Raw genomic sequence first — 27,350 nt, 5'->3', positions numbered from 1 at the left:
GTTTAAAGTGCCCAGAGCAATAATGGAGAAAAAATCAGGAAGGAGTATCATGCAGCAAAATTGTACAGGATCTAGAAGAAACATCACTCAACAAACAACTTTTAAATTGATTTTTTGATGCAGTAGTTGACACTAAAACAAAGGGGAATATAGCCACATACTGATTCACCTGATATCAAAATTGTGAGTTCAATCTTTCTCAGAATATAAGCATGCTTCACGAATGTCATACACGGAAATTAAAAAGGTGAACAGGCAAAAACTTAATGAACACAAATGCACCGAAATATATTTTCTTAGCACTTAACTGGCTGGGCTGGAGAAATCTTTGATATATAGGCTACACAAGAAAAGAGATTACAAGGAATAATATCACAATGTGCACAAGGCTACGCGAAAACAAACAAGTGGAGAAAATCAACAAACAAGAAGTAGCAGGCCACGGTTAGGCATCTAGACGGAAGGGATGCCAAGTAGTAATGCTTACAGCTCCACCTACTAAAAGATGTATAATAATGAAGATAATTAATAATACATTATAAAGAAATGTTAAAATTGCCATGATGCTTCATTAGTTTAGTAAACACGTTGTCTGGTCGACGACACCCAAAACAAGCTTAGTTATAGCCAGGTTTATTTTAGTCCACAGTAGACGCGTTTTAAATAGATCTCGAATAACCTATGAGCATTGGAATCGCGCAACATATCTTCCTAGGTAGTTGACTGAGTATTAACAAAAATACAAACTCACCAAAAACTTAATCATTATGAACCTAAATTGTCAACAGGACTCGATTAGTGGCAACTGGCGAATTTGGTTGGCCTTTGCAGGCTTGCAGCATCCAGCAGCTTCAATGTTTATCAACGACTGTCAGCTGATCAGCTGTTTGATCATGACCAGCTGATTGCAGTTACACTGTGTCGTGGGCGGTGTAGCTCTCTTAAACCAAAGAATATTAGAAAAATACAAAAACAGTATCTTCACGTTGATGATTATTTTTCTTTTTAACTGTTAAGAAATAATGAGATGCCTTGATTCAACTTCAAATCGAACCATTACCGCCAGCTTTTTGCTCGATCGTCGGGTAAGTTTCTTCAACTGTCTTGAAGTCCTCTTTGGTCTTGAATGAATGTCCCTGGCTAGTCATGTTGACAAATGAAGATGTGAAATCATGGCGTGGTGTGTTATTTTTAAGCGGCCCAAATGTATTGCTGAATATTGGGGTATTCTCTCATAAGCGGAAGAAAAGAGGAGGCACAAATTTATCTTAGAGTTCCTGAGAAGACAATAAAACCCAGGCCTTGGACTGACAAAGATTGAACGGATTTTCATCCATGGAAAAACTTTGTTTTGGAAGTTGGTATGTGAACTAATGCACTGTATTTATACATAACCTCGCGAATTCCTTTTTTTTTTTTTTTACCTGTCTGGAATATTTATTAACGATTGGCATAATACAGAATACCCTAAATTAAATGATATATTTAGCAACGAATATCTTAAAGCATTAACATATCTCGTTATTACGTTATGCAATTTATAAATTGCAATTACTGCTATTAACCTCAAAACCTCGCATGACTCTCTTGACTTGTGAAGATTCTGTATGTGCTCATCATGAATCTCTTGCAGTATTAATGAAGGAAGACGAACTCTTATGTGTCAAACATCGGTTATAATTTTATTCTAGATTGTTCCTATTTGAATTTAGTATCGCAAAGTTACACTATGAATATTTTTAGGCTACAAGATATATTCAAAAAATAACTTACCTTAATAAAACAATGATGATTTTTATCATTTCATTAAAATATACCCGCCCATGATTATTTCTTAATGGATACCTTTCTTTCTTCTATTTTCTGATCTCACAAACACAGGCCAGAGCAAAATGCAGCTTCCAGTGAAGTTTCAATCTCATTCATGACTGTTACAGTATGCCAGCTGTTGAATAATGACATTAAGTGCATGGCTATGCATCTGGGTTTCATGAAAGCTGCTGCAATAACTCTCTCTGGCCCATTGAGAAAAAGCAGTGGTAAATATCTCACTCATTCTCAGATCTTATACACCTCATTGGTTTCTACAGTTTCCCTGTAACTGGATTACCTTTGTGCTGTTTAAGGATCCAACCAACCTTTGGACTGAAGGCATACAGAGGTATAAATATGAGCACATGAGAAAAAAAGAGTACAAATTTTTAATTAATATTTTATGTGAGTTAGGCCCTATATCCCAGTCCGGCCCCGCGGTGTAGAGGGCAACACATCACCCGGTAGCCCCGGGTTTGATTCCCGGCTGGCTCAGGGTTTTTTAATTGTAATGATTAATATCCCTGGCCTGGGGACTGGGTGTTTTTCATGTCCTTAATCTTCCTTTCCTCACACACAACATTCCACACTACTGCCATTCCAATTACATGCAGGTTCATACAATATGGTGCCAGTAGGGGCAAAAGATCCACATGGGTCCACACCCCAAACAAATAGCATTTTAAAAAATATTCCATGATGTATATAATGTAAACATAACTGACATTAAATATTAATGTGTATTGACTAGGTGGATCCTTAATTTTTGTAATTGTCAAGACAAAATGCGTAAGAGCCATCTACAATGGTTTGGAAATGTACTAAGGACAGGGGCTGATACAATAGCAAAGACTGATTATGTGTTAGAAGTAGTCAGTAGGAGACCAAAAGGACAACTAAAACAGTGTTGCGCTGATACTCTTCACAAAAATGTGAAGAACGTCAGTCTCCACCCCGACTGGTCAGGGACAGAATTAAACGGAGACAACAATTCCTTGTAGCAGGAGGGACAAACAATCAAAAAGTAGAAGACGACGACTATTGCTGGGAAAGTTCACCCCATGTTTTAGTCAATGTACAGAATGCTAGGGTTGCTAGAAGATAATGCTCATTGGGACCACACCATAGAATCAGCTAACCACTCACAATCTTCCAAAAGAATTTGCGAGCTGTTTGTAATTATACTGGTGTTTGTGGTTTAGGGGTAGGGTGCCTGCCTCTTACCCGGAGGCCCCAGGTTTGATTCCCGGTCAGGTCAGAGATTTTTACATGGACCTGAGGGCTGGTTCGAGGTCCACTCAGCCTACGTGATTAGAATTGAGGAGCTATCTGACGGTGAGATAGCAGCCCCCGTTTAGAAAGCCAAGAATAACGGCCGAGAGGATTCGTCGTGCTGACCATACAACACCTCATAATATGCAGGTCTTCGGGCTGAGCATCGGTCGCCTGGTAGGCCAAGGCCTTTCAAGGGCTGTAGTGCCAGAGGGTTTGGTTTGGTTTTTCCAAGTAGCAGATCCCTTAGTGCTTTGGGAAAGGCACAGGCTGGCTTGGCAGATGTTGTAAAACTGCAGATGGAGAAGGAATATTGTCTGACAAATATTCAGCTCAGGTCGGATATAGTACACATAAAGTGCATGATACTGTTGCTCGAACACACATGTAAGCTAAATAAAAAGGATGTATGAAGCAATTACAACAAGCAGTGTCTCAAATGCTGGGCAGGTATTCTTCCTAGACACCCCATGTAGGATGGGTAAAACCTTCGTCATCAGTTTGTTGCTGGCTAGGGGGAGAAGGGATGGAAAAATTGCCAAATTGCCATTATTATTGGTTTGTTGGGAGTCAGAGCAACTTTATTGGATGGAGGAAGGAAAGCTTATTCTACTTTAAAGCTTACTGTCAATTTAAATCACTCTGTAAAATAACAGAACCAAGCAACATAGTCCAGGTGCTTTGTGAATGCAAACTGATTGTCTGGGTTGAGTGAACTATGGCTCATAATAGAGGTGTCAAGGCTCTGGACAGAACTCTCCAGGACATTCAGAGCAGCGGTGGTGCTGACGAGAGACTTCCAACACACTTTGCTTGTTGTGTCCCGGGAAATGCATGCCAATGAGATTCAAGCCTTCCTCAAGCCATCCTATGTGTAACCAAAAGTATCTTCTTCTTCTTCTTCTTCTTGCGTTACGGCCTCTGTAGGACCACGGACAGCTCCTTCATGGATTGCATTTTCTTCTTCTCCTCCCAGAACCTCTTCATCCTTTCTCTTCTTCTCTCCCGCTCTTCTTCCGAGATATTCAGTATCCTCTTCTCTTGTCTACTCCACTGGTGACTCTCAATCCTTTTCCTGTATCCATCCCTATCGTTGATCTCTGGCATATTAGTCGGTATGTACTTCCTTTTCCAATTTTCCTTTTCTTCCACCTTGATCCCCAATTCTGACCAATCTTTCCGGAGTTCAACTACCCACTTGGTTCCTGTCTTTCCTCGTGTCCTCGCTGTTGTTTCCCATACTCTTTTCGTCATTCTATCCATATTCATCCTGATTACATGTCCCGCAAACCTTGCTTTTTTCAGTCTGATTTCTTCTGAGATTGTCCTCATGTTCCGGTATAGTTCTTCCCTGGGTCTCCTCATCCATCTCTCACCTCCTCTCTTAGGGCCTAGTATTTTCCTCAATATTTTTCTCTCTTCTTTCTCTAGTTGTTCCGCACCATTTCTTCCTAGTGCTATAGTCTCAGCAGCATATAATACAGCATTTCTCACCGTTGCCTTGTAATGTCTGATCTTTGCGTCCGTAGATATATTCTTTTTATTGTATATATCTCTGGTCATACAGAAGGCTGATCGCATCTTTTTTATCCTCTCTGTTATTCCTTCATTGCTCCTATTCCTTCCTGTTATAAATTCTCCTAGGTACTTGAATTTGTCCACCTTCTGCACGGTGCCTTCCGGTGTTGTCCAATCCTCAGTGGTATTCAATGTCTTTGTCTTGTTGTAGGCGATCCTCAGTCCTACCCTTCCGGCTATATTGCTTAAGTTGTTGAGTTGTGTCTTTGCATCTTCTTCTGTCTCACTTACTATAACTATGTCGTCCGCAAAGGCTAGACAATCTACTTGGGCCCTATTGTCCTTTTTGTCCCCAACATGCGTCTTTGGTATTCCCATTGTCTCATTCATTGTTCTCCACTGTCTGATGACTTCATCCAGAGCTATGTTGAACAACATTGGTGATAATCCATCTCCTTGTTTTACACCAGTGTTGATATCAAATTCTTCAGAGAGTACTCCTCTGAATCTCACCCTTGCCTTTGTGTCTGATAGAATTTCCATTATGAGTTCATGTGTAGTGCCATCTAATCCTCTGTTCTTCAGGATTCTTCCAAGAGTTTGTCTGTCGATGGAGTCATATGCCTTAGTGAAATCTACAAAGGTTACCACCGTTTTTTTGTTCTTTAAGGCCCTATGTTCTATCAGTTGTTTCAGTATAAATATCTGTTCTATGCATCCTCTTCCCTTCCTAAATCCTGCTTGGTAGTCTCCAATTGTACTTTCTAACTGTTCTTCCAGTCTATTGAGCAGGACTTTCGACAACACCTTATAGCCAATCTCTAGTAGCGAAATTCCTCTATAGTTGTTTGCATCCCTCTTGTCTCCCTTCTTATGTATTGGTATTATGATCGCATTCTTCCATCCTTCTGGTAACTTCTTTGTTCTCCAAATCTGGCCGATGATGTTGGTCATGTTGTCTACTGCCTTGTCACCTCCCCACTTAATCATCTCAGCTGATATTCCATCTTCTCCGGTTGCTTTGTTATTCTTTAGATCGCTTATGGCCTGCGCGACCTCATCTCTAGTTGGAGGACATGACTCTCTCTCTTCTGTGTTTGTCCCCAGCTCCAGCTCTTCTTCAGGTGGTTCACAGTTTAACAGGTCATGAAAGTATTCTGCAAGTATCCTACAGTTCTCCTTCGCACTAACTGCCAGATCCCCATTCTTATCTCTTATAAAGAGTTCTCTGCCTTTATATCCACTCAGGCTCTTTTTGAATTTCCCAAAAAAGTCTCTACTATTGTTTTTCCTGAAGTTGTTTTCAATTTCATCCAATTCCTGCTTCATCCTCTGTCTTTTGGTCCATCTTATGGTTCTGGCTGTTTCCTTCCTTACTCGTAGGAAAACTTCCCATTTTTCCAGGTTCTTCTTAATGCTCCAGTCTCTCCAGGCTTTCCTGCGATTCTCAACCGCTTCCTCACAGTCCGTATTCCACCACCAGTGTTTCTTTTTCTTTTCTTCCTTTCCCCATATTTCAGCCTGTTTCCTCATATTCAGCTTCATGTCATCCCATCCATTGCCAGTTTCTATTCCTTCCTCGTATTTGGATCGATTGTGCCGTAATTTGTCTCTGTCTATATTTATTTTTCCAGTTGGTCTACTTGTCTGTGGCAGTCTACCCCTGTGCGGAATCCAAAGGCACTTGATTTCTGTAAGATAGTGATCTGATTCTATTCTTGTGTTCTTTCTGACCTTTGTGTTCATAATCTCTTTAGTGTTTGTCCGATTGATTGCCACATGGTCAATCTGGAATTCCCCAATGTGGGTGCATGGGCTTGCCCATGTCTTTTTCTTATTCGGTTTGGCCCTGAAGTGAGTTGTCATAAGTCTCATTCTGTGTTCTCGACATAGTTCAATTAACCTTTCTCCGTTTTTGTTCGTCCTCTTGTGTGCTGGGTACTCGCCTACTATCCCCTTATGTTGCTTCTCCCTCCCTACCTGTGCATTATAATCACCTACAAGTATCTTTACTTGTCTGTGTGGTATGCTTTTCAGTGTATCATCCAGTTCTTCCCAGAAACTGTCTACAGCTTTCTTGTCTTTTCTGTTCTTGTCATTGGTAGGCGCATGTCCATTTACTATGGTATACTTTTTGTTCCCTGCTCGAATTGATAACGTGGAAATCCTTTCAGACCTACTCTTCATTTCAATTATGCCATCCTCATACCTCTTGTCTATTATGAATCCTGTACCAAAGCATGTAGGTGTGTGTCTTCCTTTTCCCACTCTGATTCCTGGTTTTCCTTTCAGCACTATGAAGCCTTCTGACTCCACTGTGTCTTCATCACTATATCTTGTTTCTTGCATGGCTAGTATTCCAATGTTTCTTTCTCTCATCTCATCTATTACCTGTTTAAGTTTACCAGTCTTTGTCATTGTCTGTACATTTATGGTCCCCATCCTGAAAATCTTTTTCGTTTTGATCCTTTTGGAGGTTCTTGGGAGCTCCGACTCTTCCCATTCGCACATTCTGGCAGGTCCCCCAGAATCCGAATGCCTGCTTGCGTCAACTTTGGTTGACGGGGGATTGTCCCCCTGGGGTAATCTCAATTCTACAGTGCGATCCATTCCATGAGCTAAAAGGAATGTTTGTTGGGACAGCTCGGGACTGTCCAATTATACGACTGAGGTTGTTAGCCCCAGAAGATGAAATAAGAGCTTGATGTTCAGCTCAGGCTGGCATTTCCTCCAAACCTCACGCTTCGGTTTTCCCGCCGGTACTCGGGTGGCTGACTGCAGTGGTTTCCCACTGGGCGATGGGTGCGCCACGTCCCTACGCCGCAACCAAAAGTATCTATATATACTCTTTGAGGCTGAACATGAGAGTGCACCGTAATGGTGATTTTATGGCAGAGGGGTTTTCAGAAGTACTTTTGAGAATAGGAGATATCCAGCTAATGGAAGATGAGGGAAAGATCAGCATATGCTGGGCTGAGTAGCTCAGATGGTTGAGGCGCTGGCCTTCTGACCCTAACTTTGCAAGTTTGATCCTGGCTCAGTCCGGTGGTATATGAAGGTGCCAAAATATGCCAGCCTTGTGTTGGTAGATTTACTGGCATGTAAAAGAACTCCTGCAGAACAAAATTCCAAAACGTCAGCATCTCCAAAAACTGTCAAAACGTAGTTAGTGGGACTTCAAAACAATAACATTAATATTATGAAAGATCAGTATTCCAGAAAATCTCTTTGTGCTGGTAAAAGATTTCAAGCATTTAACTGAAAGGATTTACAGTACACATGACTGAAAAACGTGAAGTGTAGAAACACTTACTAATGACACAGCAAAAAGTATAGATAATGCTTTATTGGAATTGCTTCCACCAAAATGGTGTGGTACGAATCTGTGGACTCTGTGGTGGAGGTGGAAGAGACTGTTCATTATCCTGTTGAGTGCTTGCATGCCCTCACCCCTCCAGGAATTCCACCACAAAAGCAGCGATCTTCACAGAATTTGGTCGAGGAGAACTGTTTTTTTTATTCCATGCATATTTCTTATACCATCTGACTACCAATGTCGGTTCAAATGCCTCCTGTTCCCAGTCAAGGTCTGCTTTGACATGACCTTCAGCAAAGTGCAAGGACAGATCCTGAGGGTGGCTGGCATCGATTTGCAGTTGGACTTTGTCCATGGTCAGTTGTATGTAGCTTGTTCCAGAGTGAGCTTACATGAAAGTCTAGTCATCTTGCAACCAGAAGGATAAACAGCTAATGTAGTGTACTGGTAAAAAAAAAGTTCTTTGAACTTGGTAATTGGTGGTGTTGACAGTGTTTCCATTATCCTTTTATTTATTGAAGATGGAAAAGCTTCAGCAATGACAGTTTTCTAAGGAGTTATTCTGTAAAGCTACTGTGAGATTCAGTGCATGACTACAAGATCGTGCTAATGTGGATCATCGGGTGGAATCATAGGATTGTGGTTGTATTTAGTAACAGGTCCCCAGACAGTTGAGAACATCTAAACCTCGGCATTTATGTATCCAGATTGAGAACGGTCACATTTTTAGCTTTTCTATCCTTATTAACAACCAGTTTAAGATAAGGTAGCCTGTTCTTTATATTTGTTTTTCTCCCCTGTGGGTGGCAGTGGTAGAATACATTCATGTTATTCCCTACCTCCCCCCTCTAGGGACACCATGACCTTGATGTCAGTGTGGGGGCTTGTTTGCTTGTTGTTCATGAGGGCTGTGCCAGCTCCGGGTTACCTATGCTGGATTGGCTTCGGTGTATAGCCAGACTAACAAGGTGTCCTCCGAGTTGCCTGAGAAATGTCAGACATATTTTTTCTTAATTTCTATCCTAACCTTCTTAACCCTTTGTTTACTGATTGTTTTTTTGAGAAAAATATTAATATGGTTTACTGATATGTAGATTTAGATATACAAACGTATGAAATCATAAATATGTGAAATATTGATAATTTGGGCCAAAATGTAACTTGAAAGTCCTGACAGGATTTACAGGAATTATTTTAAAGCTGCATATGAATGACAAACTACTTCACTCTGATGGTAACCAAAAAGGAATTTAAATCCTAAAAATGTGTAAATTCCATCTGACTGTGGTGTATGGCTCCATGGCTAAATGGTTAGCATGCTAGACTTTGGTCCAAGGGGTCCCAGGTTCAGTTCCTTGCCAGGTTAGGAATTTTAACTTCCACTTCCTCTGGCTTGGGGGCTGGGCATTTGTGCCATCTTCATCATTGTAATTTGTCTTAGGTAGGGCCCAATCCTCACAGATGCCCAGGTTGCCTGTAGGGCGTCAACTTGAAAGACTTGCACCAGTCCTCTCCTGAGACCACACATCATCATTATCATTATTGTTGTTGTTGTTGTTGTTGCCTCCTAAAAGAGGCACATTAATTCCCAAGGTCTCTCAACCTCGGATCATGGGTTGGCGATCACAGGTCCCCTGGCTGGTGTAGCATTGCTTGCACTTACTTGTGTCTGACTCTCACTGTCTTCTCTAACAGTATTTGGTTTGCAAGGTCTAGGGAGTCTTTCGTTTTTGCCTTTCGTGGTTCTTCCCTTTCTTTTGCTGATGCCTTCTTCATTTCTCCCTCTGATTAGAGTAATGAAAGGATAGTTGCCCAGTTGTACATTCCTTTAATATAATAATTACCACCACCATCACCACTCGTATTTGTTTGCTAGTAATTCATGAAAAACTTGTATTCTGCCTGTAGTATAAGGCCTGTTTCCTGTTATGTTCAGAACTACATAAACAACCATGTATACCGCAATGGCATATCTTGGATTAGTGCATTATATATGTCATGAAGATATCATGGTGGACAGAGGTGAAATAGGTGCGGGCATTAACGGGTGGATATAGAAAAGATGGAAGATTAATTTAAAACTTTAAAATTTGTGATATCTCTTCCTTTGATCTTTTGTTCCCTTCAATACATACTCAAGGAGACGGAGCTCCAAATTTTACATCCGCAGGAAGAGCATCTTTGCTCTACACAATTACACTTTAGGAGACTATTCTCCAAAATGTTCAAGTTCAGACCTATCAAAGGCACAACTACATTTAACAAAAACCAACGGTGGACACTGTCCTATCTGCTCAACGGTCGGAATTACATAGGAAAATTACATAGAAAATTACTAGGGGCAATAAGTGCCCATTCTACGTGGCCTCAGTTAAAAAAGAAAAGGTTAAGGTTACTGGGCAAAAACCAAAATGTCAGGAAGCGGACATTTGCACTCCTTTGGAATTCACCAGAACATCATTAAAACCCTATGTGGGCTTATGGCCCGATGTTACAGAGGCCAACCCTATGCTATGTACGTGACTAGATGAAGATAAGTTTTTAAGTTACAAAATTATGAGATCAGTTTAAGTTTTATGAAAACATAGTCACCTCAATACCAAGGGGAATACAAGAGGGTACCACTCTTTATTCCCTTAGTTAGATTACAGTAGTCAGACTTATTTGAAATTTACATTTAAGGTTAGAAATTTACATTAGCGAGGAATTTTGAAACCGTCCCCTCAAACTAGCTTTCAGAGACTATTACATGCTTACAGAAAATCTGCCATTACCTTGAGCTGGTGCACCTTCTATAGATGGACGAGGCAGCCACCCCCCCCCCCCACCTCCACTAGGAAAACGCTCTAAACCTCTTGGCTGGAGTGATCACAAAACAACATGGCCCAAACGGTCCTAGCTTTTATAGCGGAGAGGAAGGTTCCAGATTTCTCTGGGCCGAAGTCCTGACAAACCTCCAATTTCCATTGGACAATCAAATAAATATCAAAGTTTTCTCATTGGTGAATAAATAAATGTTCATAATTCCTTATTGGTTACAATATTAAGTTGGTGGGAAGAGATAGAAGTGTTGATAACTTTAGAACATCAAAAACAATTTACAAACAATTCAGTTTTGCCAACTAATGACAACCAAATTTATCTTGTATTTTTAATTGTGCATCCTCTCATAAGAGGGAGCACCTAGGTTGACAGTAGAGACCTCTGTCAAAAAACGTTCAAACTACTTCTGCTAGCAGTTTCAAAGTTTACGTTATAGATGGTCTTCTAAAAGGCGCTTATTTTAAATGCGCAGGGCGGGTGTTCCTCCGGTACAGACCTCCACCCCTTAAAGTCCTTCCACAGTTGATACAGTTTTGAAATTTTACTTTTTAGAAAATTTTGAATTTGAAGAATGAAGTCAGAAAATTTCTTTATGGAGAGTTTGTTTATAAGTTATTATGCAGCAAATAAGTCTTGAAGTGTTCACGAAGTAGTTGAAGGGTGATAAGTACTGTCCAAGTTTAATGGCAAGAGCGGCCACCACTGCCAATTCCAGAGTGTGGTACCCGGGACCTCCCAAGTACCCTCAGATACGAGGGCTATGCCGAAAGCTTTTAGCAGAGTGTGGGAAAAAATGTTATTTGCGAAACAACAATTACAACTTTTTCAAAATACTCTCCATTAAGATGTATACATTTTTCCATTCTCTGAAACCACGTAGAAAACGTTTCAGTCCAAGCTTCTTTCGGGATGTCACTTAGTGCACTCTCGTTCGCTGCAATGGCCTCTTCATCTGACGAAAACCGCTGCCCACATATTTTTTCCTTGGTCTTAGGGAACAGAAAGAAGTCACATGGGGCCAGGTCAGGTGAATAGGGGATATGAGGTAACACTTGCACTTTTCCCTTTCCGAAAAGTCCATTGTTCTGGCAGCCCTGTATGCAGATGCATTGTCGTGGTGCAGTAGAAGGTGCCCACTCTTAGACTTTGGGTGCTGTGACCTCCAAGTGACGAGGGCTTTGGGAAGACAGTCATTCACATACCATTCAGCATTGACTGTACGACGTGTGTCCAAGGTCACAGAGGTGAGATGCCCCATTTTCGTAAAAAAAAAAAAGTTGCCACCATCTTCTTTCCGGAGCTCCGACTTCTTCTTCTTCTTCTTCTTCAAACTTTCGTGGGTGGTTCCTCCCCTGGAAAGCACCGCACAGAACACTCTCTCTTCATTTCGGGTTCATAATGGTAGACCCATGTTTCATCACCTGTGATGATATTGTAGGTGTCTTCAGACTGCCCTCCATTGAATTTTTCAAGCATGAAATGACACCAGTCCACTCTCTCCTCCATTTGGCTTTCTGTCAGGGAATGTGTCACCCAACGGGCACATCTCTTGGTAAGGCCTAAATAATCGTGAACAATGGTCTGCGCTGTTCTTGACCCAATATTTAAGGTCACTTCAATGTCACAAAATGTAAGATGTGGATCTGCTTTGATCATTTCCCTCACAGCATCACTGTTTTCTTTAGTCACAGATGTTGCTGGGCGACCGGGTCGAGGTTCATCTTCAGTTGACTGCCGACCCCTTGAAAACTCGCAAAACCAATTTCCAACTGTGGCCCTAGAAGGGGTAGCCTCGCCAAAAAATGCAGCAAAGAAGAATGGCATTCTTCGGCACTTAATTTATTTTTATAATCATAAAAAGTCATTGAAGTAATAATAATAATAACTTAAATGTTTCCACTTTTTCAATACAATATATTCACAAAATTACAAAATTATACGGTACTAGTTTCGACCCATCTAGGGGTCATCATCAGCCGTATTGGAGCAAAGATCATTTGTGGCAAAATCCTAAGACAATATTATTTTAAAGAATAACAAGTGAAATGAGATGTTATGGTAATAGTTAATAATACAAGGAATATACATAATAAGAGGTTTTTAACAAAGAATAAAGTATAAATGGGGTGTTGTAAAAATTATAATAATGGAAATCAGTAAGTTCTGGTATTGAAATGAAATATGGCTTAGGAAGAGGGCTTAAGGTGGGGCTGAAGGGTGCGGGAGAAAGTGTAATTGTCTTGGAAAAGTACCTTTGATTAAATTTAGGATTGAGTTTAGGTTGGCTGCATAATTGTTTCTGAGGAAAGTGATAAATAGATCGAAGAGTATGTTGGGTTTCTCTGAGATTTCATTGAGATTGTGACTGGCATTAAAGTATTGGTCTAGGTGTATGTAGTAATTTTCCATTATGTTCAGTAAAGGGCCCTTGTTTGCTAATACGAGGATGTCCATGTCTTGTTCAATATTGGTGAAATTATGGTTATAATCTTGCATGTGTTGGCCGATGGCTGAAAACTTGTTGTATTTTATTGCGTTAGTGTGCTCGTGGTATCTGATAATGAAGTTTCTCCCGGTTTGCCCGATGTAGGTTTTTTTACAGGTGGTACATTTGATCCTATAAACTCCTGATTTTAAAAAACTGCTGGTCTTGTTGATGTGTGAAGTATTGTATAAAACATTCATGTTCTTATTGTTGGTTTTGAAGGCTATTTTAACGCCTTGTTTCTTAAAGATGTTGGTTAACTTGTAGATATCATTGTTGAACGTGAAGGTGGAAAATGTTAGAGGTTTGGTTATTTCTTTTTTGAGGGTAGTTTTTGGGCGATGTTTGTGTTTATTGATTATCCTTTCTATAAAATGATTGCTGAAGCCGTTGAATTTTGCGATTCCGCGGATTGTGTTGAGTTCGTTTTTTAGATCTTTATTGGACATAGGTATGCTGAAGGCTCGGTGAACTAGGCTGTTGTATGTGGCTCGTTTGTGGGACTGGGGGTGCACTGAATCTTGGCGAATGGTGGAGGCTGTTTGAGTGGGTTTTCTGAAAATTTTATAACTGAAAGAATCTGAGTTTCTAGTGATGGTTAAATCTAGAAAGTTGATTTTTTGATTTGATTCGGATTCTAGTGTGAATTTGATATGAGGATCAATATTGTTGAGTCTTAAGAGGGTGGTGGGTGCGTTAATTGATTTCTCAATCATGATTACACAGACATCGTCGACATATCTGGCCCAAAAGAGAATGTTTTCGAATTCGTTGTCAATTTTGGTGTATTCGAGGAAGTCCAGGTATATTTCTGCTAAGATACCTGAGGCCGGTGACCCCATTGCCAAACCATTTTGTTGATATATGACATTGTCAAAAGTGAAGAAGTTATTGTCGATGATAAGTTTTAATATTGTGATAAAGTCTTGTATCTCTAGTTTGCTTAAGTGGCTGTTTTTGTTTAAATTGTTTATAATTATCGGAATTAATTTTGATACTTGTATGCTTGGGTACAGGTTTACAATATCGAAAGAGTGGATGGAGTGATCCGGTTGCAAATTGAACTTGTTTAGTTTTTCTACTAGCTCAGATGTGTTTTTAATAGACTTTTTGGATAAGAATTGATAATTTTTTCTTAAGAAACATTGGATGAATTGTGATATTCTGTATAAGGGGCTCGGTCTATAGTTGATAATTGGCCGGATGGGAATTCCGGTTTTGTGAATTTTGGGAAGAGCTTTAGCAGTGGGGAGTCCTGGGTTCATATGTATGAGTTTGGATTTTTCCTGTTCGGTAAATAAAAATGAAGTGTTTTTAAGAGTTTGTTTAAGTAGTTTTTGAATTTTTTGGGTGGGGTCTTTTTTGATTATGGAAAATGAGCTGTCTGTGAAAAAGTTTTTTGTTTTTTCAATATATACTTTTTTATCCATGATAACTGTTGCATTGCCAAACTTGAACAGCCTCAACATAGCCACTACTATGATCACAGAATCAGAGCTAGCCATCAGCAAAATACCGGAAGACACGCAAAATGAGGTTAGAACCGATGTTAAAAGGAAACTGACTGATATCCTCCACAATTTAACCAACCCCGCAAATAACCTCAATAATAAAGAAAAAATTGCTGAACAAAAGCGCATATACGCCCTTAAGAAGAAAATTAAAGACAACGAACTCATCATAACCAAAGCTGACAAAGGCAATGCAACAGTTATCATGGATAAAAAAGTATATATTGAAAAAACAAAAAACTTTTTCACAGACAGCTCATTTTCCATAATCAAAAAAGACCCCACCCAAAAAATTCAAAAACTACTTAAACAAACTCTTAAAAACACTTCATTTTTATTTACCGAACAGGAAAAATCCAAACTCATACATATGAACCCAGGACTCCCCACTGCTAAAGCTCTTCCCAAAATTCACAAAACCGGAATTCCCATCCGGCCAATTATCAACTATAGACCGAGCCCCTTATACAGAATATCACAATTCATCCAATGTTTCTTAAGAAAAAATTATCAATTCTTATCCAAAAAGTCTATTAAAAACACATCTGAGCTAGTAGAAAAACTAAACAAGTTCAATTTGCAACCGGATCACTCCATCCACTCTTTCGATATTGTAAACCTGTACCCAAGCATACAAGTATCAAAATTAATTCCGATAATTATAAACAATTTAAACAAAAACAGCCACTTAAGCAAACTAGAGATACAAGACTTTATCACAATATTAAAACTTATCATCGACAATAACTTCTTCACTTTTGACAATGTCATATATCAACAAAATGGTTTGGCAATGGGGTCACCGGCCTCAGGTATCTTAGCAGAAATATACCTGGACTTCCTCGAATACACCAAAATTGACAACGAATTCGAAAACATTCTCTTTTGGGCCAGATATGTCGACGATGTCTTTGTAATCATGATTGAGAAATCAATTAACGCACCCACCACCCTCTTAAGACTCAACAATATTGATCCTCATATCAAATTCACACTAGAATCCGAATCAAATCAAAAAATCAACTTTCTAGATTTAACCATCACTAGAAACTCAGATTCTTTCAGTTATAAAATTTTCAGAAAACCCACTCAAACAGCCTCCACCATTCGCCAAGATTCAGTGCACCCCCAGTCCCACAAACGAGCCACATACAACAGCCTAGTTCACCGAGCCTTCAGCATACCTATGTCCAATAAAGATCTAAAAAACGAACTCAACACAATCCGCGGAATCGCAAAATTCAACGGCTTCAGCAATCATTTTATAGAAAGGATAATCAATAAACACAAACATCGCCCAAAAACTACCCTCAAAAAAGAAATAACCAAACCTCTAACATTTTCCACCTTCACGTTCAACAATGATATCTACAAGTTAACCAACATCTTTAAGAAACAAGGCGTTAAAATAGCCTTCAAAACCAACAATAAGAACATGAATGTTTTATACAATACTTCACACATCAACAAGACCAGCAGTTTTTTAAAATCAGGAGTTTATAGGATCAAATGTACCACCTGTAAAAAAACCTACATCGGGCAAACCGGGAGAAACTTCATTATCAGATACCACGAGCACACTAACGCAATAAAATACAACAAGTTTTCAGCCATCGGCCAACACATGCAAGATTATAACCATAATTTCACCAATATTGAACAAGACATGGACATCCTCGTATTAGCAAACAAGGGCCCTTTACTGAACATAATGGAAAATTACTACATACACCTAGACCAATACTTTAATGCCAGTCACAATCTCAATGAAATCTCAGAGAAACCTAACATACTCTTCGATCTATTTATCACTTTCCTCAGAAACAATTATGCAGCCAACCTAAACTCAATCCTAAATTTAATCAAAGGTACTTTTCCAAGACAATTACACTTTCTCCCGCACCCTTCAGCCCCACCTTAAGCCCTCTTCCTAAGCCATATTTCATTTCAATACCAGAACTTACTGATTTCCATTATTATAATTTTTACAACACCCCATTTATACTTTATTCTTTGTTAAAAACCTCTTATTATGTATATTCCTTGTATTATTAACTATTACCATAACATCTCATTTCACTTGTTATTCTTTAAAATAATATTGTCTTAGGATTTTGCCACAAATGATCTTTGCTCCAATACGGCTGATGATGACCCCTAGATGGGTCGAAACTAGTACCGTATAATTTTGTAATTTTGTGAATATATTGTATTGAAAAAGTGGAAACATTTAAGTTATTATTATTATTATTACTTATATATTGTTCAATACGGACCAAAAACATGAAATTCATAACCATCAATAAAAAGTCATTGCTCGAAAATCGCGGCGCGATAGATCCATCTTGCACCGTGTCTGACTGAGCACTGCCTGTGCTTTCTTCCCTCGCTGTGGAGAAACTACCACTAGGAGGGGTTGCGCGCGCATGTTCCAAGGTTGAAAAACATTGCTCTTTCAAATGAAAATAATCCCATTGTCCTCAGAATTACGGTTTACGTGCTGCTAAAAACTTTCGGGATAACTTTCGTACATCTCTTCTCTACGTTGAGAGGGGTAGCCATGGTGCTGGTTGCCACGGACCAGATATTGAAGCACTGCCCCATGATGAAGTGGGCGGTTATAGAACCACACCTCATCTCTCGCTGGTAAAGATGGTGCTCAAGTTTGCTGTCGTGAAGGAGACAGGACGTGAGCGACATGGGCCCTTACCCCGTGTCAGCATCACTCGCCAGTTGTTGTGACATGGCCTCAGATGACAATTAGGGCACTGAAACGATAATTTTCCGGTCGACAGTGACTGTTTTTATGGAGAGAGAGAGATTGTTTATATTTGTGTTGAGGTGCAGATAAGTCGGGCGGCATCAAGGATGAGTGTGAGGAATGCAGGCTTGGTTTTGGAGGCATGGGCAAGGTAACGGCAGACGGGCAACGGAAGGAAAGCAAAATCTCTCTAAAGGGGGAGGTTTATACAAAGTTGTTGCATAACCGGGTGAGTTAGCCATACGGTTAGAGGCGCGCGGTTGTGAGCTTGCATCCGGGAGATAGTGGGTTTGAATCCCACTTTCGGCAGCCCTGAAGATGGTTTTCCATGGTTTCCCATTTTCACACCAGGCAAATGCTGGGGCTGTACCTGAATTAAGCCCACGGCCACTTCCTTCGAACTCCTAGGCATTTCCTATCCCATCATAGCCATAAGACCTATCTGTGTCTGTGTGACATAAAGCCACTAGCAACAACAAGTTGTTGCATAAAAAATAATACCCCAGATATACTTAGCAGGGTAGAAGGCCTTCTCCAACTTACAAACTAAGTTTTGAATTTTAAGGTTCTGAGCTGTTAAAGAAAGAAATATAATTACGTTCTCACTGCCGTGACTTAGTGGCCTACACTGAAAAATAGGAATTTCATACGGATTTACCTGTGACAAATGAACCCTAAAAATTCTTTCAATGGCTGGATTGCTCACCAAAAGGGTGACCAGCATTAGGAAATCCAAAATAATGCATGGTCCATGAAATCTGGATGCAATCTTGCCTGCCGGAACAAATATTTTTACCTTGACCTGATCTCCAGCCTTTAAATTGGTGGGCCTCCTTCCACGATCATATCTCGCTTTAACTCTCTCATGAGAAGCCTTAAGGTTACTTTTAGCCTTCTTCCATAGTCCGCCTTCTTAGCGTAACGGTTAGTGTTATTAGCTGCCGTCCTCGGAGGCCTGGGTTCGATTTCCGGTACTGCCAGAAATTTAAGACTGGCAGGAGGGCTGGTATGTGGTCCAAATGGCACATGCAGCTCACCTCCAATGGGGGTGTGCCTGAAAAGAGCTGCGCCACCTCGGGATGAGGACATGAGTTTACTTCTAGCCTTCTTCCATAGGTCCCTGATATTAATAATGTTATATGCTGTATGTCCCACTAACTACTTTTACTGTTTTTGGAGATGCCAAGGTGCCAGAATTTAGTCCCGTAGGAGTTCTTTTACATGCTGGTAAATCTACCAACATGAGGCCGACGTATTTGAACACCTTCATATACCACCGGACTGAGCCAGGATCGAAACTGCAAGGTTAGGGTCAGAAGGCCAGCGCCTCAACCGTCTGAGCCACTCAGCCCAGCTGGTCCCTGATATTATCAGGATCTATTGTCTCTGGCAATATCTCATTGATGGGCTATAGATTAGACAACGGCGTGTTAGGTACAAACTTAAAACATGAGAAAAGCAGGAGTACACTTGTGTGACTCGTGAACAGCCAAATTTAATGTGAAGGATAACCAATGCATAGAAGCATCCCACCTAGAATGGTCATCATGATGAAAAGTGATCAAAGCCGATAGAAGATTACGGTTAACCCGCTCAGCCAGAGATGGTTGTGGTTAATATGCCAAAGTAGTGACATGGGATATGGATAAGTCAAAACAGAATTTTCGGAATAAATTAGATGTGAATGCCATAGCATTACAATTAAATTGAAATAAGAAATATAGTGGTTCAACCTTTTCAATACAAGTAGAATTAGAAATGAAATGTTACATTCCTAGTTGATTACAAGCGGTGCCGGTTTCGATGAAGTTTTTAACTTTAAATTCAACCACTGTTCCGGGTCATCATCAGCCGATCACTTAAATTATTAAAAACAATGCAAATCTCTCACCAGTTGCAGTTCATGAAGCACTATAACACTTTAGGAATTAACACTGTGTGATTGAAGTTCCCAAAACCCTGAAGAAGTCGAGGATCCATCATATAAATAAAGCTAGAAGCAAGTTCGTTCTTGAAGAGCAGCAGAACATACGTGCTGACCGGCACTGTACTAACATATGTTTATGAAACTCGCAAAACTTTCACCAGTTGTAGTTCATTAAGCACTATAACACTTTAGAGATTAGCACTGCGTGTTGAAAGTTCCCAGAATCCTGAAGAAGTCGAGGATCAATCACATAAATGAAGCCAGAAGCAAGCTCTTGAAGAGCAGCAGAACATATGTGCTGACGGACACTGTGCTTCCAAATGTTTATGAAACTTGCAAATCTTTCACCAGTTGTAGTTCGTGATGCACTATAACACTTTAGGGATTAGCACTGCGTGTTGAAAGTTCCCAAAATACTGAAGAAGTCGAGGATCATTCACATAAATGAAGCCAGAAGCAAGTTCTTGAAGAGCAGCAGGACATATGTACTGACCGGCACTGTGCTTCCAAATGTTTATGAAACTTGATGAAAAAATTAAATAGTTCAAGGATCAAGCCTGTATTCTAAAGGTTGAACCACTATATTTCTTATTTCAATTTCATTGTGAACTCAGTTCAATACGGAACATTATGGAATTCTTATCTTTAAATGCTATAGCATTATCGGAGACTATATATTGACAAGAAGCAAAAGAAGCAAAAATCGTATTAAGGCAAGAAATAGTAGACTGAACAGTAGCCAGCTTAGGCCTAAAAAAAACCATGAAAATCTGGTGAAACCATCTACACACAGGAGGATGAATTTGTTCCCTTTCCCCTTAGATTGAGGGAAGGGTCCAACGTAATCTATATACAAACACTCCATAGGGCGAGATGCTTGATGGTATGACAATAGCCCTAGCTTAGTGGGCTTACTAAGCAAGCAAGATTTATAAGCTTTAACCATTTCCCTGATTTTGCCGTCCATACTCTTCCAGATGAAAATTTCTCTGATTTTGATGATGCCTAAATGTCCCCCTAATGGGGTCTCATGATAATACTTGAAGATCATGGGCACAAGAACAGCTGGAACTACTACTTTCATTTTCTGATCGTGCCTTGAAGGGCAACACAGAACCCCATTCCTCAGAACATAAGGGACAACATGTTCCCCAGAAAAAAAAGGGTTTCCATAATAAGCGCCAGCACTGGATCTTTCCGTTGATTTTTTTTTAGTTTTTTGAATACTGTAACATAGGGGCATCCGTCAAAATAGCACCAACGCAAGAAGGTATGGGAATGGAAGGAGAAGAACTTTCCTCCTGTTCAATGGATTCAACGTCACCAGAAAACATGCACCTTAACCCATCTGCGACCACATTCTCAGATCCCCTAATGTGTCGCACGTCAATTTGAAAAGCCGAAATATGGCTAGCCCAACAGGTGATTCATCCTGTACGACGGGACCTAGCTAAAACCCAACTTAAAGCCTGATTGTCAGTTTCTAACTCAAATTCAACATGCTCCAGATTCAGGCAGAATTTCTCCAAGGCAAACAGGACTGCGAATCCTTCTAATTCATAGATGGAGTAGTTGGCTTCTTGAGCCAATAAGGTCCTAGACGCATAGGCAATAGGCTGCCTTCCGAGGTTGGTTACTTGAAGAAGGACAGCAGCAACAGCAGATGAAAAGGCATCGGTTTGAACTATGAATTTCTTAGAGAAATCTGGCATAGCTGAGACTGGGGTGTTACAGAGGGCTAACTTAAAATCTTCGAATGCAGCTTGCTGCGATGGCCCCCATTTGAACTTGATACCTTTCCTACGAAGTAGGTTTAGAGGTGCTGCCCTAATAGCAAAGTTGGGAATAAATTTCCTGAAGAAATTCACCATGCCGATGGACCTAGCAATTCCTTTAATGTCCTTGAAGGCTTGAAGTCACAAATTGCCTGCGTTCTAGAATGATCGATAGAAACTCCTTTGGGTGACACAATATGCCCTAAGAAAGACATAGAAGGCTTAGCCAAAAGCTACCTTAGAATACTTAACTGTCAACCCAGCCTTACGAAGGTGATTTAGGACTTCCTTAAGATGATCTAAGTGTTCTTCAAAGGTTTCAGAAAACACAACAACATTGTCAAGGTAATGGTAAAGATATTCAAATTTGATGTCGGAGAATACCCTGGTAAGAACAGCATCTGAAAGGCACGTGGTAGTATTCGTACAAGTTCCAGTCTGTAGCGAAAGCCGCCAGATGTTTGGATTCTTCCGCCAGAGGAATCTGATTATACGCTTGGTTAAGGTGGTGAAGAACTTAGCCTATTGAAACCATGAAAAACATGAATGAAGATCAGGAAGGGGCACTGATTGTAATATGACCTTACGGTTTAGAGCCCTGTAGATCAGATGTAAGGCTTTTCAGGTGTTTGTTCTATTAACCATTTAGTTTTAGGTCTGACACTAGACTCATCAGAGTGGGATGTGTCAGACCCTACCCACTGACACTGGGGTGTATGCAGGTGAACTTAACAGAAGCACATTATAAGAGGCACAGTCTGATAACTGCATATGGGGGATAAATCTCCACAATGGAATTATTGCCCGCCTAGCAATTTCGAATGGTCAGGAGATTATTGACCAAATGTTGAAGGATGACATTATTCAACCTCAAAGTTTGCGTATTCATAACCCATCTTTGTTGTTAAAAGATATAAATTTCATTATGATTGATCTGTATTGAACTGTGATTACAGTAGTATTTAAATATTTTATTATTAAGGTCCACCTTTTCAATACAAACTGTACAATGTTTCACATTACATTTACATTCAGAGACTAGTTTTGATCTAACTGTAGGTCATCTTTAGTCTTGAAGCAAAACATACAAATATATCAAAGGAAATAAACAATGTATAGACACAAAGGTCTTAAAAAACTGTATGCGCAAAACTCTGTTGAATGTTCAAGCGATTTAAGACACAGTGCAGTGTCAATGACATAAAAATGATATGTACATACCATGTATGAATTAAAGTGAGGTTCAGGAGATGCGCTGCATTACATTAAAAAGTTGCTACTTGATAGAGATTAATACATTGTTTAAGAAACTCTATATCTTTCCCCAATTTGGCTATTTTAACTTTTAAACCTAAGTATAAATAGGCTTTACATTTTGCCTGGTTGGCCGTATAATTAAAAGACGTAAGTTAAAATGTAACTCAGTGTTTCTGTTTAAGGAACAAGAGTATCGAAAGTTAATTAACATTAATCCAAATTTACCCACAGTAAAAGCTTTGCCTAAAATTTATAAAAAAGAAATACCTATTCGACCAATCATCAATAGTAGAAATAGCCCTACATATAAAACTTCAAAATTCATACATTGTTTTCTTAAAAAGCATTAAAAATTCAATAATGATTCTCCAATTAGAAACTCAATAGATTTTTGCGAAAGATTAAATAAATTCAACCTACAACCCAACCACATCATGTGTTGTTTTGACATTACAAACATGTATTCAAATGTTCCAACTAGTGAAACTATCAATGTTATTAAAAGTAATCTTTCTAGATACAGCAACCTCAGTAAATTTGAGATAGAAGATTTCACTAAATTATTAAGTTTTGTGTTAAATAATTATTATTTTACCTTCAACAGTAAGATTTATCATCAGAAAGGTTTGGCTATGGGCTATCCCATTCCAGGAATTTTAGCAGATATATACATTGACAGTTTAGAACATAATAAAATATTGACAAAAATAAAAGGGCTCTGTTTATGGCTCCGGTATGTAGATGACACTTGTGTAATAATAGACAAAAAATACAGCAATAGTGATAAAATTCTTGACTTTCTAAATAATCTAGATTACAACATAAAATTCACAAAAGATGATGAAAATAATGACTCTGTCAGTTTTCTAGATATTAACATAACACGCATCAATAATAAGTTCGAGTTTCAAATATACAGAAAACCAACCTATGTCCCAGTAACAATAAAAAATAACACTCTACATCCAAATTCCCATAAACAGGCAGTCTTTTACAGCCTAGAGTAGTATACAGAGCATTTAAAACCCCCATCTCTCCCAACAACCTGAAAATATAACTTAATTATATAAAAAATCTAGCCAAATGTAATGGTTACAAAATAGATACGATGAACCAAATTATCAATGAAGTTATAAATAAATTATCGACAAATCTCATACCCAATAAACCTAACAAGTCTAAATTTGCCACCTTTACATATACTAATCCAGCTATTTACCAAGTCTCAAACCCCCTAAAAAACAGCAAAATTGCCTTTAAGACTCAAAATACGAATCAAAACATATTTTTTAACCATAACACCGTTAACCCAACTAACAACCGTTATTCAGGATCTGGAATATATAAACTTACTTGTTCACAATGTAATTTTTCTTATATTGGACAAACAGGATGCAGTTTTCATACCAGATATTTTGAACATTTCAATGCATTAAAACACAATAAATTCTCCACAACGAGTTCCCATATGAAGGAAACTGGACATCATTTTATAACAATAGAGCATGATTTAGAAATAATCAAAAACGTAGATAAAGGTAAATTAATGACGGAGTTCGAGAACATCTACATCTATCTAGACCAATACTTCAATAAAAACCAGAATTTGAATGACATAATAGAAATCAAAAGTCCCTTATACAAACAAATTCCAAAATTATTACAAACATTAAATTTGTAAGAAAGTAGTTTTTAAAGTCTTTAATTCCACGTCCTTAAAAACACCCACTAAACCAACAAACATAACTCCCTCCTCATTCGCCTCTATCAATTTCCCTCCGCGCACAACACGCAACCACAACACTCCGCCCACACCTCCTTACCCGACATCCCCCCCCTCTGCCACAACTACAATACAAGAAGCAGGAACGCAAAGGCTGTCAGTCGTTCTGGTGCAGTCAGTACTGCTAGTCAACCTTACAACAGTCAAGGGGGTAAGTGATAAACATTCAACGTGACATTTTAAGTTAAATTTACACTACTTCAATTCGACTTACACATCTTCTTTTCATTGCAGACCTTTTCAACATGCACTCTGCAATCCAGTTGCAGCACCCACACATCATCTAATGTTAATGTTTGAATGTCCCCTTTTTAACCAACTCATAACAAGTGGCAGCATTCCAGCTTTAAACCAAGTGTGCTAACTAGTCCCTCTGACATAGTCCACTTATAAACAGCAACTACGAGAGTGGAGTTCAATGCCGGTTACAACATTCTAAATCATCAAATACAAATAATGATACGTCAACATTTTCATTTTTAAGCCAATCTTATACAGGATTATACTCTTAATGATGGACAGCTACATAAGACACCAATATTAAAATATTATTTTTCCATAACGTAAAAATTTTAAAGGATACTTATGTTGTTCTCAGCTACAATTATAACATGATGATTTTAACCAGATTTTCTAGGTACAAATTTTAGTAAGTGCTATGTTTCAAATAATCTTCATTGAATAATCTTGAACTGGAATGAAGTTTTAGACATTTAAGCTTAGAAGAATCCAACATAATTGTCACTAAATTGTAAAATAATTTTTATTCAATGTACTTAAAATTAGTTATGTCACTATCGCAGCCAAGCTGTTAGTTTTATATGCTTTATAACTAAAGCTGTTTTCAAACAAAACTAAAATTTGTAAATTAGGTTTTATGACTGTAATTATAGAATCCAATAGTACATTTTTGAACATAATGAGGATTCTGACTTGATTTTGAGGTGCAATGATGGCTGATGATGCACGACAAATGGGCAAAACATGTCCCAGTTAGACAATTGTAATGAGGATAAAGTCCTAACTATAAGTAATTACATGTATTGAATAGGTGGTTTTGTTCAAATAAACATTTGTATTTTAAGAATTATATCTGTGGCAACCGTGCTGCTGAACTAGACCTTCTTAATTAAAAGTTCATAAATTAATTCCTCTTTGCGCAGATATCCCGGTGCAAGGACTTCTCAAGAACCAGACATATTGAGTGAAACGCTGACAAAATTTTGAAACATCCAGAAAAAGAACAACAAACTTTAGAGTTTGGTTGCAAATTCTATGAGGTGCCATCAAAAGGGGCTTTATCCAGCCCCATTCAACTATGCTCTGCTACTGCTTGTTACGAAGATATCGTGGTGGACAGAGGTGAAACAAAGTGCAGGCATGAATGGGTAGATATATAAAAGATGGAAGTTTAATTTAAAACTTTAAAATTTGTGATTATATTTCTTCCTTGGATCTTTTGTTTCTTTTCTTTTCAAACTTTACACTTTGCTAAGCAAATAACAAATAATCAGGTACAAGGTCTAGCTCGTGAGCTTGAGTAACAATATTAGAAAAATCTAAAATAATCAGATAACAATTTAACATGAGCTTGAAGCTCCCCCATTACAAATTTAACAAGAACACCATTGCTCCCTTCAATACATACTCAAGGAGATGGAGCTCCAAATTTTACATCTGTAGGAAGAGCGTCTTTGCTCTACACAATTACTCTTTAGGAGACTATTCTCCAAAATTTTCAAGTTCCGGGCCTATCAGAGGCACTATCTACATAAAAAAGAAAACAACAGTAGACACTGTCCTATCAACTCAACAGTCGAAATTATGTAGGAAATTGGAAGGAGAATAGTGAACATGTAACAGGGGCAATAAGTGCCCATTCTACGTGGCCTTAGTTAAAAAAGAAAAGGTTAAGGTTACTGAGTGAAAATCAAAATGTCAGGAGGCGATCATTTGCACTCCTTTGGAATTCACCAGAACATCATTAAAACACTATGTGGGCTTGTGGCCCGACGTTACAGAAGCTAAGCCTATAGTACGGAAGTGACTAGATGAAGATAAATTTTTAAGTTACAAAATTACGAGATCAGTTTAAGTTTTACAGAAACATAGTCACCTCAATACCAAGTTGAAGGGTAATACAAGAGGGTACCACTCTTTATTCCTTTAGTTAGATTACAGTCCTCAAACTTATTTAAATTTACATTTAAGGTTAGAAATTTCATTTGCGAGGAATTTCGAAACCTTCCTCTCAAACTAGTTTTCTGAGACTATTAGGCCGCTATTAGCCGTGGGCGACAAGTGGCGCAACTAGTTGCCAGTGGATTTAAGTACCGGGCGATCAGTGGCGCAACTTGTGAATACTTGCTCGGTTCATACCGGGGAATAGCCAGGTGAGAGAATGGTGTCCTACGAATAACTTCTTCTTGAGCATCTATTAAAAAGGAAAAACCGAAGGGTTAGGAAAGTGCGGAAACATCCTATATTTGTTTCTCGGCTGACTAGAGGATTATATTATACATTGTTTGACGATCTAAATGGGGATGACAGTAAATTTTTCAATTACCTGCGCATGTCAAAGTCGTCATTTTGCGAACTGCTTGGCCACATAAAAGAAGAAATAACGGGAAACGACATACGACTAAACAAGTGTTTCCCAGTTGAGCTGTAATTCACTAATAGATCCATATAATGGATCAATGGTACTTGTAAATGTAAACGATTATTGAATTTATATGGGCATTACATACTGTGTTACCATATAAGAGTAGTAAACGTTTTATAATACTCACACACCGGGAGAGTTGGCTGTGCGGTTAGGAGCGTGCAGCTGTGAGCTTGCATCCGGGAGATAGTGGGTTCGAATCCCAGAGTCAGCAGCCCTGAAGATGGTTTTCCGTGGTTTCCCATTTCCACACCAGGCAAATTCTGGGACTGTACCTTAATAAAGGCAACGGCCGCTTCTTTCCAACTCTTGACCCTTTCCTATCCCCTCGTCCCCATAAGACCTATCTGTGTCGGTGCGACGTAAAGCCTCTTGCAAATATATATATATATAGGACCTATATAATACTCACCTCAAGTTCTTTAAAATGCTGTTCCAAGAATTC

At 39.0% G+C, this 27,350-nt stretch overlaps 1 protein-coding gene and 1 long non-coding RNA gene across 2 annotated transcripts in view; one reads left to right on the top strand and one right to left on the bottom strand.

Moving 5' to 3' along the window:
• Positions 1-1,004, bottom strand: part of LOC136877317 (uncharacterized) — a 41,549-nt gene extending 40,545 nt beyond the window's left edge. The window contains exon 1 of the long non-coding RNA XR_010860751.2: positions 752-1,004. This is a non-coding gene — a long non-coding RNA (uncharacterized lncRNA). The remainder of the gene's footprint in view (positions 1-751) is intronic.
• A 205-nt stretch (positions 1,005-1,209) lies between these two features.
• The window catches only part of LOC136877315 (T-cell activation inhibitor, mitochondrial), a 110,423-nt gene continuing 84,282 nt past the window's right edge, over positions 1,210-27,350 (top strand). The window contains exon 1 of the mRNA XM_067151253.2: positions 1,210-1,361. Within this exon, the coding sequence (XP_067007354.2) occupies positions 1,336-1,361 (26 nt within the window). The 5' untranslated portion in view covers positions 1,210-1,335. The remainder of the gene's footprint in view (positions 1,362-27,350) is intronic.

Source organism: Anabrus simplex, chromosome 7 (assembly GCF_040414725.1).
Source record: "Anabrus simplex isolate iqAnaSimp1 chromosome 7, ASM4041472v1, whole genome shotgun sequence".
Taxonomy (NCBI): domain Eukaryota; kingdom Metazoa; phylum Arthropoda; class Insecta; order Orthoptera; family Tettigoniidae; genus Anabrus; species Anabrus simplex.
Note: the sequence above shows the minus strand (reverse complement) of the source record. Positions and strands in the feature narration are given on the sequence as shown.